The sequence below is a fragment of the Numenius arquata genome, chromosome 8, assembly GCF_964106895.1.
Source record: "Numenius arquata chromosome 8, bNumArq3.hap1.1, whole genome shotgun sequence".
Lineage (NCBI taxonomy): Eukaryota > Metazoa > Chordata > Aves > Charadriiformes > Scolopacidae > Numenius > Numenius arquata.
The window spans coordinates 19,630,578-19,644,116 of record NC_133583.1 but is presented as its reverse complement, the minus strand read 5'-3'; the positions used below and the strand labels follow the sequence as shown (position 1 = coordinate 19,644,116).

General features: G+C 51.6%; 1 protein-coding gene across 3 annotated transcripts in view; it reads left to right on the top strand.

Moving 5' to 3' along the window:
- The window catches only part of RNF123 (ring finger protein 123), a 50,014-nt gene that overhangs the window by 25,030 nt on the left and 11,445 nt on the right, over window positions 1-13,539 (top strand). For all 3 annotated transcript variants that reach the window (XM_074151288.1, XM_074151290.1, XM_074151289.1), the window contains exons 30-34: window positions 104-188; window positions 7,414-7,553; window positions 7,745-7,933; window positions 9,569-9,644; window positions 10,539-10,623. In XM_074151288.1, coding sequence (XP_074007389.1) covers window positions 104-188; window positions 7,414-7,553; window positions 7,745-7,933; window positions 9,569-9,644; window positions 10,539-10,623 — 575 coding nt within the window. The remainder of the gene's footprint in view (window positions 1-103; window positions 189-7,413; window positions 7,554-7,744; window positions 7,934-9,568; window positions 9,645-10,538; window positions 10,624-13,539) is intronic.

Here is a 13,539-nt window from a genome sequence, read left to right as displayed (position 1 = left end):
CTCACAGTCAGGGGCTGAGTGTGCACTGAGCATTTTGCTTTCAGTAGCAGCAAAACCCAACTGATTTCCAGCCTCTGAGATCTTTCTTTGTCTCTTTTACCAGGGCTGTGGCTTTGGGTACAGGTACACACGGCTCCCACACCTGCTGAAAACCAAGCCTGAGGATGCCAGCCTCCCCAGCCTGCAGAGTGAGTGAGGCAGGGGATTGGCACTTGGGATTATGATGGGTGGTGTGGGGAGGACTGGCCTCTTCCCTAGGAGCCATCTCTAATATGGGCCAGGCCAGCTGGTGAGATGGCTGCTGAAGTAGGGGGATCCTGGCCAAATATCCAGGCCTGACCTTTGCAGCCAGCATTTCCTTTCCTGGACATCCCCAGTCCCTCTGCACTGGCTGGTGACTCTTTTGTGTTCTGGGTGGTGGGTTAGATCCATCACGAGGAAGGGTTCTGCCCTTCAAGGGAGAGGTGAGAGGCCCTCACCGTAGCTTCAACCCAAAATGTAAGCCTGGGAAAAGGCTCTCTGATATCCGCAGCGAGCAGCTGCTGTGAGGAAGAGTAGGCGAGCAGTAGGAACCCTTGTGAGAGGGAGTGGGTGCCTGCGGAGGCAGAGTACTGGACAAGTTTGCAAGCAGGGAGTCTTCTACTCAGGCATCTCAGAGCCTGGCAGAGCCTGTCCTGCCTTTGGCATAGCAGTTTGGTTCTCAGCACTGTCACTGAACTGAGGGGTTCCTCAGCTCTGTTGAGGCTGAGAAGGATGTGGGAAGGAGAAGGTACCCTTCTTGAGCTGAAGAACAGGGTCCCAGCTTCACCCTTGCAGGGTTTGGGCCTGTCTGGATACATTCTTTACCCCCATTTGCTGTGGAAAAGGCTTTGTGCCAGACCTTGCTCTTGGAGAGCTGCCCGAGGTTTGGGGGACAGAGGGTGCTGCAGCCTGACTTGGGCAGGCGGCATGTGGAGGTGCATGCTGATCCCCAGCTGGTGGGGAGAGTTGCCTGTCTCTGTTTTAACAACACTCTTGTTCTCTTTCTCTCTCCTGCCTGTGGGTGCCCAGGAGATCTCTCTGTTGCTAGTTTCCAGAGTAAGTTTGTTGTGTGACCCTCTCTTGTCTGGTGAAGTAGCTTTAGAGAGCTCCCTCCTTCCCCTCTTCTGTCTAGAGAGACCCTTCTTTCAGGGGCAGAGGGCTTCACACAGTGATCGCTTTTCTCAGTTACATCCCTCCTGCGCAAGCAAGCCCCCAGTCCCGTGGGGTGGTAATGGAGGTGGGCAGGAGCAGAGTTCCTCAGCTTTTGAGGCCTCTCTCCATCCATCTCCAGGTGGCTCCACACAGTCTGAGCCCGGAGTGGGCTGGGCCAGCTACTGGGGACTTGCTCCTGGGATTGCTATTTTAAGGTGCAACCAAATCAATAATGAGTGTTGATTTAATTGAAGAGGGACATGGGACTCGGAGGTGTCCTTGAGATGCTGCCTGGGGAAGGAGGAGGAGATGACCCCCCTGTCTCCCCACCCATCAGTCTTCACCTTGTTGCAATGTGAGCATTGGCAGGGACAACGGGACAGACTGCTGAGCCAAGAAAAATCCCTGTTTGTCTGGGTCTGCTTCTGCGGGCCAGTCTGAAGGAAGCTTGGGCAAATGCCTCTTCTGTGGTGCTCCAGCCTCCTCCAGCTTTGGGGATGCTTTTTGGGATGACTCTGTACCTGTGGTGAAGGTGTGCTGGTGCTGCCTCGCAATATCCATGAAACACGCAGAGCGCAGAGTTTGGCTCCTGAGAGCAGATGGGGACTGTCTTCAGAGGTGGGGGCAGTTCTGGTCGGTGGCTGCTGTAGGAACTTGTTTTGCATTCATCGTGGCTTGTAGGTAAGGCTGGGTGCTGCTACGGCACGCACACGGTGAGCAGCAGTGGTGGCCCCATGCCAGGCCCACCCTGTCTTGTTTTTAGCCAGCTGCAGGGTGGCTTCAGGTTGCAGCACAGGGCTCCTTTGCCCCAGGCCTTCTGCCCACACATCCATCAAGCGGTGGTGGGTAGGTGGATGGGACCATGAGATCATCCAGCTGAGCTGTTGTGCAATGTGGGCCAGAGGGTTCACCCACACCCTCTTCCTGAGTCCAGCAATTTGCCTAAGCTAAAGAGGTCTTCCAGGAAGAAATTGTGTCTTGATCTGACAACAGCATAAGCATCAGCTGGTGGCAGTTGAACTCTCCACGCCCTTCTGATGGTGGTTTCTCACCCTCGGAAATAAAGCCATGACTTTTTCCTGATGGGAGTATACCTAAACTCGTCTTCTCTTTTCCACTACTGCTGCTCTGCCTTTCTCTGCTGGGTTGAACTCTATGTATTACAACATTTTATTCTTCAAAAGTGCTTGTGTACCACAGTAAGCTCATTTCTTTCACCTTTTAATGGTGAAAAGAAAGTGCAGCCTCTTGTGTCTTCGTCAGGAAAGGGGTTTGTTTTTCTATGAGCTCCTGTGTTCACCCTTCCCATGCTTTTAGCAGCACCGGAGATGCCAGTGCCATGCTGGCCAGAATGCCTCCCTGATCTGCCGGTCACGGAGCAAAAGCTTGCATTAGCCTGTTTTCCAGCACTTTGCTTTGGAGGACTCCATGAGTCCCAGCCATGTGCTGGGGTGTCCTGGTGCCTTGCACTCAACCTTATCGAGATCTATCGTCCCCTGAATGCAGGGGGTTTCCTTCCACCTCACCCTGCAACATTCCCTTTGGTCCTTTCTGAATACATCTTTGAACGGGCATGGTTTACAGGTGATGTAGATTGCTGCATCCCCAGCTTAGCTTTTCCACTGCTGTTCCATCAGTCCAACAGCCACAGACACTGAGCGGCAGCTGCTTAACATCTACATCTGGATCCTGTCGAAAACTGGGATTAGCACTGGGTGGAACTGCTTTGCTTCTGAACCTGGGCCATTTTGGGCTTTCCTGCTCTGTGCTCCCAGCTCTACTGTAAGTGCTGCAGCATCCAGAGCCCCCCTTTGGCTGCTGACCAAGAAGTTTCACAGATAGCCCTGTTATAAATCTCCCTGGGTCATTAGCAAACTATAAAGTACATAATTATCTTCCTGTGATGAAAGTACATGACCCTGCTTCTTTACAATTATCCAGTAGGAGCACTTATTGAAGGCTTCCACTTTGTCTGCTTTATTAATTTTTAACTCTTATCTATTAATGGGCCTCTGCTACTGTTAGACTTTCTCCAATTACTACTTTTTTTTTATAATTCTGTTAGAATTTTTTCCCATAGTTGAAGAAACTGTATGTAGCCAAGTTAGTCGTGGATGTTTCCTTCGTCTTCTCCTATTACCCCTTTTCTCCTTTTTTTCATCCACCGCTATGTTTGATTATGTTCACTTTGCCTTTTACATTTGAACTTGTGTCTTTCATGGAATCGTAGAAACATTTAGGTTGGAAAAGACTCTTAAGATCATTGAGTCCAACCGTAGTTTGGAGTGTCATCCTGGTCTCAGCGAACCTTCTAACCCAAGTGCTTGCTGTAAGCACTGGGGCTTTCTGGCTGCCTAATAATCTTCTTAAAGAACTCCGTGGTTTTATTCATTATTTTCCCCCCACCTAGATTTTGGGTTTTTTTCCTCTATGTTGCTTATATTTTTGTGGGGAGGTTTCTGTTGTGGAAGCATCAGATATATCTATAACTGCTTGGGGCCACACTCTGTTGCCCACACTAAATGTATTGAGGTCATAATTTCTGGCCTTGGAAAACCACTGATTTCTGTTCCAATGACTGATCTTTATCCGTCATAATGAAGGCTAAGCCAAGATTGAGTGGCTTTTGTATTAGGGAGTTACAAGGTTTAGAAACGCTGATGACATGCTATTGCCAGGATCAAGAAAGTAACCACATCAGTGAGCATGCACAGGCTCCCTGTGGAACGATGTCCCTGTCTGAAATGGCACACATAAGGACTGTGGTGTCACCAGGAGGGCAGTGGTGACTGAGATGTGAGGGAGGTAGGTGGAAATGCCTCAGCAAAGGTGAACTTCCCGCAAATGAAGATGAACAGAGCATGGGGACTAGGTTTCTGGGTACCATTAATGATTGCCCCATGGAGAACCTCATCTGGGAACGCATGCAGGGGACGAAGCTGCTCTTGCTGTGTTCCAGGGCTGGTTCCTTACGTTGCTTTTGAAGAGTAGCAGCGATCGCAGCATCTTTAGATTCAGAATCCTCTTGGGAGCAACAAAAGCTAAGGAAGTCCACTGTTTTCTGGTGTTAGCTTAAAACCTTACAAAAACCCTACATAACTGTGGAGAAGTTTGACAAGAGGCACCACTTTTGAATGCTTTTATAGACTGGCACAGTCTTTGCCAGCGGCAGGGAGAGCATTTAAGAATCTAGAATTGGAGGTTTGGAGCAAATTCACACCACTTATTGGAAAAAGACCATGAGGAAGTAGTCATTGGCTAAAAATCAGGGTAAAGCAAGTTATTACAAGTGTAAGAGCATCCTTCAAAAAGCCAAAGCTGCCTTCAAATGAGGTAGACTTGGACAATTCATTTTGAGATCTGTCCTGACTTGAAATGTGTGTAAAACAGGCTTTGGCGACAGACCAAGAGGACAGCCCACAGAGCTCATCTGTGGGGAGCGGTGACGCTTGCCTAGGTCTGCTTCGATACTTGAAGGCGGCTAATATGTCAGCAGTTTTAATAAAAAGCACTTTTTACACATTGAGGGGACGCTGGGGGAAAGAAGACAGAAAAAACTTAACCCTACAAAAGGACATTCCAATTCTGAATGACTGGGAGAGACAATGTAGATGGAATTCAGCATCGCCAGATGTAGAGTGGTGAATGTGAAGGGAAAATGGGATTAAAAATCAATGGGGCTGGGAGCTGAGCGTAACCCATAGAGACAAGATTGCAGGGTGGGCTCCCTGGGACCTGTCTCTGTACCCTTCTCAGAAAACAGCCATGGTATTTCAGGTGTGACCTCCCCAGGGCCAAGCAGAGGAGTGACACCTCCTTTTGATCTGCTGAGCACATCCTCCTGCCATCACCCCCCTCTCAGCTGTACTGAGAGCCCTCACCTGTCCCCTCTTCAAGCTGGTATCCTCCATAACCCCTTTAACCATGCTCAGACCGTTGTTTCCCAGCCAGGGCTGATATTCGGGGTCATTCTTGCAGACGTAGTGCTCAGATATATGGTTTATTGGTGGTTTTTGTCAGTGTTGTGTTGATGGTTGGACTCGATGGTCTGAAAGGTCCCTTCCAACCTGGACGATTCTATGATTCTCCCCCAGATACAGAATTTTCTCCTTATTGTTGAATATGATCAGTTTTTTTTGTCCCAGTCTTCAAGTTTCTTAGGGTGCCTCTAGCGCATCAGACAAAGCCCCTTGTTTAGTGTCATCTGTAAATTCAGTAAGGGTGCGCTGTGCCCCATCATCCATCACTGACAGAAGACAACAAGGTGGGCTTCAGTGTTGACTCCTGGGCTTCTTCTCCGCTTGTGCCTTGGTGACCAGCAAGTTCCTGAGGATCTTGAACTGTAATTCTTACAGAAGGGTTATCCTCGAACTGTTACCCTACTGTAATCTTTTGGAAAACATCAGCTTGATGGCCAGTCAAAGGAACAAATTACACAATGGCAATTATGAAGAAAGGATAACAGAACTAAACCAAAACCACATTATGCCTTTGTGCAAATCTGCCATGCGCTTGTGGTTTGGTTGCTGCGTGCACTCCTCCTTCCACCTCTCTGAAGAAAATCTGGGAGAACCGGCAAGGCTTGGGGAGGGATGGTGAAGAGGACAAAGATGTGACGGTTTCTGTATGAGAAACTACACAGGCTGAGGCTGTTCCCATTCAAAAAGCACTCAAAGGTCTGAAATCATGGCTAGCTGGACAAAGTAACTGCAGAGCAGCATCTCTCTGTCTCTCCCACCAGAAGGAGGGGACTGCAAAGAATAAATAGTATGAAATAAAGCAAGTAGGAGCCAAACTCAAGTCCGAATTCCTCCCACTGCACACAATTGAGCTGTGAAATGTTGCTCCAGGACACGTTCAATGCTAAAGGCTTACACAGTTTCAGGGGACACTGGGCAAGAAATCCACTGAGGATCACTAAATACATAAAAAGGACGTCTGGCTTGGGCAGTCCCTGAGCCACGTGTAGCCAAGGGCTGGGAACAGGCTTGGGGGTGGGAGTAGGATATCAAAGACATTTTTCATGATGAAATCCCTCCCAAATATGTGTTCTTAGCCAGGGTCAAAGCCAGGGCGCTGGCCTGCCTGGAGTGATTAGGCACTGTGAGACATCAGCACATGTCCTCCATAACAACAGAATGTCCTTTGCTTATCAGTGGGTATTTACAGAACAATTTATCCCGGTCCCTGTTTGAACTGATGGTCTCCTGCCATTCCTCTCTGGCTTTGCTAATCCCTGCTAGCAATCCAACTGTAGTTACGCCTTGCTTCTCGATCCCTAGGGATGTGATAGAGGTTACCCTGTGTTTCCCTTGCCCATGCTGGCCTTTAGGGCAGACTGCCACCCAAAAGACGTTCTGCCGACGCAGCACAGCTGTGCTGGTGCTTCCAGAGTTTACACCAGCTCTTACTTACTAATAGCTCCTAGTAGAGGGAAAAGTAGTTGGATTTTTTTTTCATAGACTCATAGAACAGTTTGGGTTAGAAGGGACGTTAAAGATCATTGAGTTCCAAACCCCCTGACATGGGGGTTTTCTTTATACTTGGTAAATCTGTTCAAGTTTCTTTCTCCAAGCCCTGAATTTTAGTCTGTGGTTTGTACTCTGGTACCCTTCCAGGTGAGAAGCACCCATCTCATTTGTACCCCCCTCCTTTCCCTGCCCACCCATGGGAACTGATGCCCTACACAGCTCTGACTGTGTTTCCCAGCTGCTGGGTCTGACCCTGTCTGAGCTCTTGGTAGTGAAGAAGCCCAGAGGCAAAATGCCACGTGCCAGGTAGTTGTGTTTGTCCTTGGGGTCAACCTGTCTGGGGGAGTGTGGGCAGCCCTGCCTGAGCCTGCCGAGGGCAGAGCCCAGCCCCAGCTCCAGGCAGAAGCTTCTTGGCAGTGGGATTTGCTAGGTGCCTTGCTCCTGGATTTGGGCAGGCAGACATGTCCACGTGAGGCCAGGGGTGGCCGTGCTGCTGGGCAGCTGCTGCCACACTGGTATCAGGAGCAATTAATGCTGAGCTGACTGTGGAGCTCTGTGGAGGGATGGGATGCTGAGCTGCAGGGCAGCGCTCCTGTGCACGTGAGCAGCAGCAGGCACACAGGGCTCTTCCCTGGTTAATTCAGGCTGGCATTGCAAAAAAAGTGCTTGGAGGCTCGACAGGAGACATCTCTGCTCAGAATAGTCCTTGCCCCCCCACCCATGGCCGTGCCGGGACCAGGCCACTGAAGCTGTCATTGTCTGGTTTCAGAGCCGTGTCCCTCCACCTTGCTGCAGCGGCACATGGCAGACCTGCTCCACAGCGACCGCGACCTGGCCCCCAGCTTCCTCAACAGCGTCCTCAACCAGCTGAACTGGGCTTTCTCCGAGTTCATCGGCATGATTCAGGAGGTGAGTGTGCTACCCCGGGCTGCGGGGTCCATCAGTTGATGGGTGCCCACATCCTGCATGCAGCGAGGTTCAAGACATGACTCTTGGGGGTGAGAGTGCAGTGATTCCTTGGCACACATGAGCTGGGCTGGGGGTCACAGCCCTCCTTTTGGGAAGGGGCACCTTGTGAGGCTGTCTCCATTGTTTGGCAGATCCAGCAGGCAGCAGAGCGCTTGGAGAGGAACTTTGTGGACAGCCGCCAGCTGAAGGTGTGTGCCACCTGCTTTGACCTGTCGGTGAGCTTGCTCAGGGTGCTGGAAATGACCGTCACACTGGCGCCAGAGATCTTTCTCGACTGGAATCGCCCATCGTCAGAGCTGCTGCTTCGGAGGCTCGCCCAGGTATCATCCTTTTTCTGAGGAGTGAAGAAGTGTCCTCCAAAGGGGCACGGGGAACCCTCTGGCCTCTCTGCAGGTGTGATGTGAAGTGGGGGCTCCTGCTGCAAATGCTGTACTTAAAACTGCTACGGCAAACCCAGCTGCTGCAGAACAAGTGGTGCTTCCCAAAATCACTACATGCCAACAGCTCCTCTCCTTTGGAACTAGTCAGGCCACAGCTGATTTCTACCTCTACCAGGAGGGAGGATGAGAGCCCCTTGAATCTTCCTTTAGAGGGGCTGTGGCCAGTTTCTTCCACCCAGTAAATGCTGAATGCTCCTGTAACAAGCAGTGCTGTGAAATGCAGAGAGGAGGTGTGGTACATCTTGGCAAGAGCTGTAGACTGGCTTCACAGGGAACATCTCCCCTTGTTTGGGAAGGCATCTTGGTCCTTTGTCCCTCTGTCGTAGATTATGGTACCAAATGTTTCTGCTTCCTTGCCGGGGTCACAGGGACAGCCTCATTCCAACCCACAACACCCCTTAGGTTCCAGTAAATTAGTTTTTATTGTAAAGCATGAGCAACCCTGAGGACAGACTGTTCTTGTACGAGCCAGCCTGGTGGGGAGCAGTCATATATACCTTGCCTACACCACAAGGGTTGGGTTGCTCCAAGGGTTGAGGCTCAGGGCTCTGACCTGATGAGGCAAAGCAAGACACAGTGGGGTCTAGTATGGCAGTCTTGGGGAAAGTGCTCATCCTGAGATCCCAGGATTTTCCCTGTGCAAGGAGGAAAGCGAGGGGCCCTTAGCAGGTGGGTTGGGCAAGCTGGGGAATAGCCAGCAGAGTGGAAGGTGCTGCGGCATCCCCCTCGCATCCTGGTCCTGCCACAAAGCTGTGCCCCACCACTGATCGTGCCCACAGAGGGGTGCAGAGTTCTGCTCTTCGTGCCTGAGGGTGATGGGAAGAGGGATGTTGCATCTGAGAGCTGGTGTACAGCTTGCAGTGGTTGTGTCGGGCCTGGATCAGTCCCTGCTCATCCCACTGGGGGCTTGGGGGAGAGATAATGGTGGCTAATTAAATGTCTTTACAGCTGATTCCTTCTGTGCTGGTCATAGGCAGAAATTTCTGCCTCTGGTGATGTTCTGTCAAGCAGAGAAGCACATTTCTCTCTGCACTCACGCTGTGCTTCAGGGCTGTCCTGCTGCCAGCTCCAGGCAGGGCAGGACCTGGACTGTTCTTCACCCCGCTGACACTGCTTTTGCCCAGAAGCAGCTGCCAGCTCGCTCTTCATGGGCTGGGGCTGTCCTAGGGACTGTATCTTCTGCTTCCCAAGAGCTTTTATCCACAGACGTAGCTTGGCATCTGTAGGTGGGATTCAGATTTAGGAGGAAGATGCTGAGATTCAAGTGTCTTGACTTCAGACTGACTCTTCCCTGGGAGGTTTGGGTCTGGTACAACCACTGTGGTATGGTGCCACCTCCTTCCATGTGAGGGCCAAGCTACGTCTCTGCTGCGAGCCTCCCTTTGTGCATCCACCAGCCCCTGGGCACCGAGCCTGAGCTGTAAGGACGTGCTGCCCCAAAGCATGATCTTTGGCTGCTGCTCACAGGAAGGCCCATCCAGAAAACACAAACACTCTCTGCTTTTCCCTACACAGCTCTTGAACCAGGTGCTGAACCGTGTGACAGCTGAGAGGAACTTGTTTGACAGAGTGGTCAACCTCCGTCTGCCGGGTGAGTCCATGCATTGACTCTCTGTTCCTCTCCGTTGAAAACATGCCCCTGGGAAGTGAGGGATAGCTTGTACTGAAGGTGGAAGCAGAGGTGTATGGGATCAGACCTCAGGCCTGCCACATCCCTGGCTGGGGAAGCCAGTCTGGTGCCGCGGACTGCCAGGGAGGTGCTGTCTTCAGAAGACATGTAAATCCTCCAGGCAGACCTGAGCTGCTCTTCCTAGGCCCTTAGCCTCTGTCTGCCCAGCAGCTCCAGTTCCCTCCAGGACCTCTGTCCTCACGAGGCAGCTGATGCATGGGTCTGGCTGCATGGTGGAAGCGGCAACCGTGCTGTGCTTGGGCAGGGAGGTGTGTTGCCAGACAGATGTGACACAGGTTAGGTGGGAGCTGTTTGAAAGGCTCAAAGCCCTGCACAGATTGCAGTTTAGGTATCAGGCTTGGTTTCTGTGCTCTGCATTGAGTAGAGAATGCACTGAATTGCTGAGAGAAGCCGTTCTCACCAACATCAGCTCTCTTCCTCCTGGAGGTGACTGTGGGCAGCTGAGGTGGGCCTGTTAGCAGAGACTAGCTCCAGGTGCTGTGTTATGAGCATCCTGTATTTCCTGTACAGCAGCTGGATTTTCTTGCCTGCTTAGGAGGGGACAGAACACCTTCTCCCCTTGAGGCTTGGGAGAGGCAGAGGTGCTCCATCATGAGAACATTGCCCGAGTCTGGGGTTTGCATTAGTGGGGAAGACTTCTCTGTCCTTGATGAACTCTATGGCCCCACCAGGGAGCCCAGGTCACAGTCCCTACCTCCTAGACTGCTCCACCACCAAGTCTGGAAGTAGCTGTGCACCCCTGCTCTGCCTGTCACGTGGTGGCAGCAACTCTGTCTTTCTCTTTTGCTTCCATAGGGCTGGAGAGCGTGGACCATTACCCAATCCTTGTGGCTGTGACAGGGATACTGGTCCGGCTGCTTGTGGACACTGACGTTCAGGGGTGAGTGGCTTTTGACTTCTGAAGCACAGGGTCACTGCATGTGGCACTGCTTTGGGTGCTGCAGTAGCCAGTGCCATGGGAGGTGTTGCAGGAGAGATGTGGGTGCATGGGGAGGTGAGGCGAGGCAGACGTGCATGGAGCCGGCAGAAGCCAAGGAGCTGTACGCCCCTGCAGCAACTGCATCCCAGTGCTACTGCTGGGTGCAAAGCTCCTTCCCGTGGTGTAGCACCTCTCGTGCTCATGAGAGGTGGCTATGAGGTGCTGTACCAACAGGACATGTGCACCTTCCTCCCTGGGATGGGGCCTGGCACTCTGTGTGTGACAGGACAGCTGCTGTCGGAGGTTGTGAGCGCTGCATGTGAAAGATCTGTGCTGATGTGGTGACGCAGGCGAAGTGCTGCAGCACCCAGCGATGGGTGGAAGGGAGGTCATTAAAGCTCCTCCGCTTTGGACCCATCTCAGGGAGGCATCACAATGTGTGCAGAGCTCTCTGGCTGCCTAGACCTGAGACAAATCCTGTGATGTTGATTTTCAGATGAAGCAAATTTTCTTGTCTTTATAGTAACCAGCTATTCAGAGAGACAGCACTGGGGGAATGGTGTGGCTGGACAAAGCCAGAGCTGACCTGGTGGTTTATATGTGTCTGTGCCTGCTTGTACCGAGTCCTGAAAACAGGCTCATGCTGATATCCTCTGCAGCCCTGCCTTTGCGCTCTCCCAGTGTCATTCGTAGGTGTCGTGTCTGGCTGCCGTGCCCTGTAGGATGCTGTGGGAGATAGGGATTTTCTGTCTGTGCTGCAAATTCTGCTTGTTTTTGCATTTGGAGAACATGATAGTCTCTGGCTTTGCGGAGAGCAGAGCCCCATCTGGCCGAGCAGTTCAGCCCTGCAGCCAGTCTTTCAGCTTCTTCTCTCAAGGACTCAAAGATGTACACAAATATATCTAATTATATCCTGCCTCCCGTGGCTGCTGCACCAGTCTCACAGCCCCAAGTGTGACAGCGCCAAGAGCTCAGCACAAGGTCACTGATCAGTGGTCTTTCTGGACTGTGAATGGGGGTGAATTTTGCTCGCCCCAAGAATCCTGCTCCATGGAAAGGGCAAACATCATGAATTTGACGCCACAGCTAGACGCTTCTTCCTGGAGGGAAGGGGGGAGGTGATAAAGCAGTTCCTGCATGCCAGGCAGGACAGGAGGTCCTTCCCTGGCTCCATTGTCCCTTGAACATCTGTCCCAGACCAGGTCACTTGTAGAGTCAAAGAGTGGAAGGGATAAAGCTCTTTCTCTGGCCCTTGGAAGAGCACTGGGAAGATGGTAGTGTGATGAAACGCATCCTTCCCAGCCTGCAGGGAGTCCTGGGGAGACAAAAAGCTTGCAGGCCGTGTCTCCTTTAGCTGAAAAGCCAGTTGTGCCTTGGGTTAGGGAATTGGACATTGCCAAGTGGCCCTGTCCCCTGTCTGCCAACATCATCCTCCACGCCTTGGGCAGCAGCAGGATCACAAATCAGAGGTGCTGTATCCTGTGGTGTGTGGTTGGGAAGTGGCAAGTCTCTGACTGATCTTCAAGGGCTTTGTCGTCATCTCCTTGGGCACTGGGAAGCAGAAATAAATAAGAAATGGGAGAGTGGTGGGAGAAAAGCTGAACAGCAGCAGCACAAGGTGAAATAGGAGGAAGCCCAGGGAAAAATGTCTATAAAACGAAATGCTTCTATGTGATTTTGCAAAGCCCTGCACTAAATCTGAGGTTTGATACGTCACTGATCTATAAAAGGCAAGCCAAAATTGCAGAGGAGCATTTAGGTCAATCAAGACAAAAGAACCAAGGCTGGTGGTTAAAGACCCCCTACCGCTACCTGAGCAGAGGGGATGGGCAGTCTGATGGTAGAGATCAGCGTGGCTGCAGGCAGAGAACCTCACATGGAAGGGAAAACTGAGTCACCCACCCTCTTTGCCACGCTCTGAATTGAGGGTGCGAGTGTTGTACCCCGTTTTCAGAGTGGTTCCATTCCGTGCACGCACGTCCAAAAGCAGCAAACAGGGACAGGATGGAGAAAAACAGCAGACAGGAGAGGAAATGCAGAGGCTTTCCTGCTGCTTTTGCATTCCTCGAGGGTTCAGTCCTGGTTTGATCCTGTGTGCAAATCTCTTGGCCCCATTGCCGCAGGGTGCTGAAGATGGGGAGGTGCAGCTGGGGTGAGCAGAGCCCCGTGGGGATCTCCTCCCCACAGTCGCCCAAAAAACGGGGAGATGGTACAGGTCAACAACATTGGCCTGGAGCAGGGCGATGGGTAGCATCTGTCTCTGAGCGAATGAGTAAGAGGATGGTCTGTGGAATGGAAAAGGAGAATTCAAACCTTCCTCAAGTCTGAACACTCCCATGGGAGATGATTGCCATGGGTCATGTTGCTGGAGGAGGTAACTGAACTGATGAACTGGAGAACCCATGTGTAACTGGGCTCTCCAGAGCACACCTAGTTTATATGAACTTAAAAGGAGACAGCTTTCCTTTTTCCTTTTTCGCTTCCTCTCAGTGCAGTGAGCAGGATAACAAGATGGATTTTTTTCCTTCCTTGGAAGTGCTCTGCCCAGGCAATACTTGGAAGCAGGTAGAAATCTCTTCCAGGTCCCATTTGGCAACTCCCAGGTTACCAAAAATCATTTACAGAGCAAGATTATACAACCCACATTTGCACGTAGGAACTTCTCTGTGGGAATTGCCCAGGACACTAGTTACCCTGACTGGTTCCCTGTGAGGAGGCTTTGCTCCAGCGGATGAGGACGGGGGGCAGGACCTTGGGTGACTTTCATGGCTTGGCTGTGGTTTTTCTGGTTGCCTCTAACCCAGCGAGCCAACGCTGTGCCAGGTGCTTGCTTGGAAGGTGCTGCAAGCTTTGCCCTGGGACAGAGAGGATGGGTTC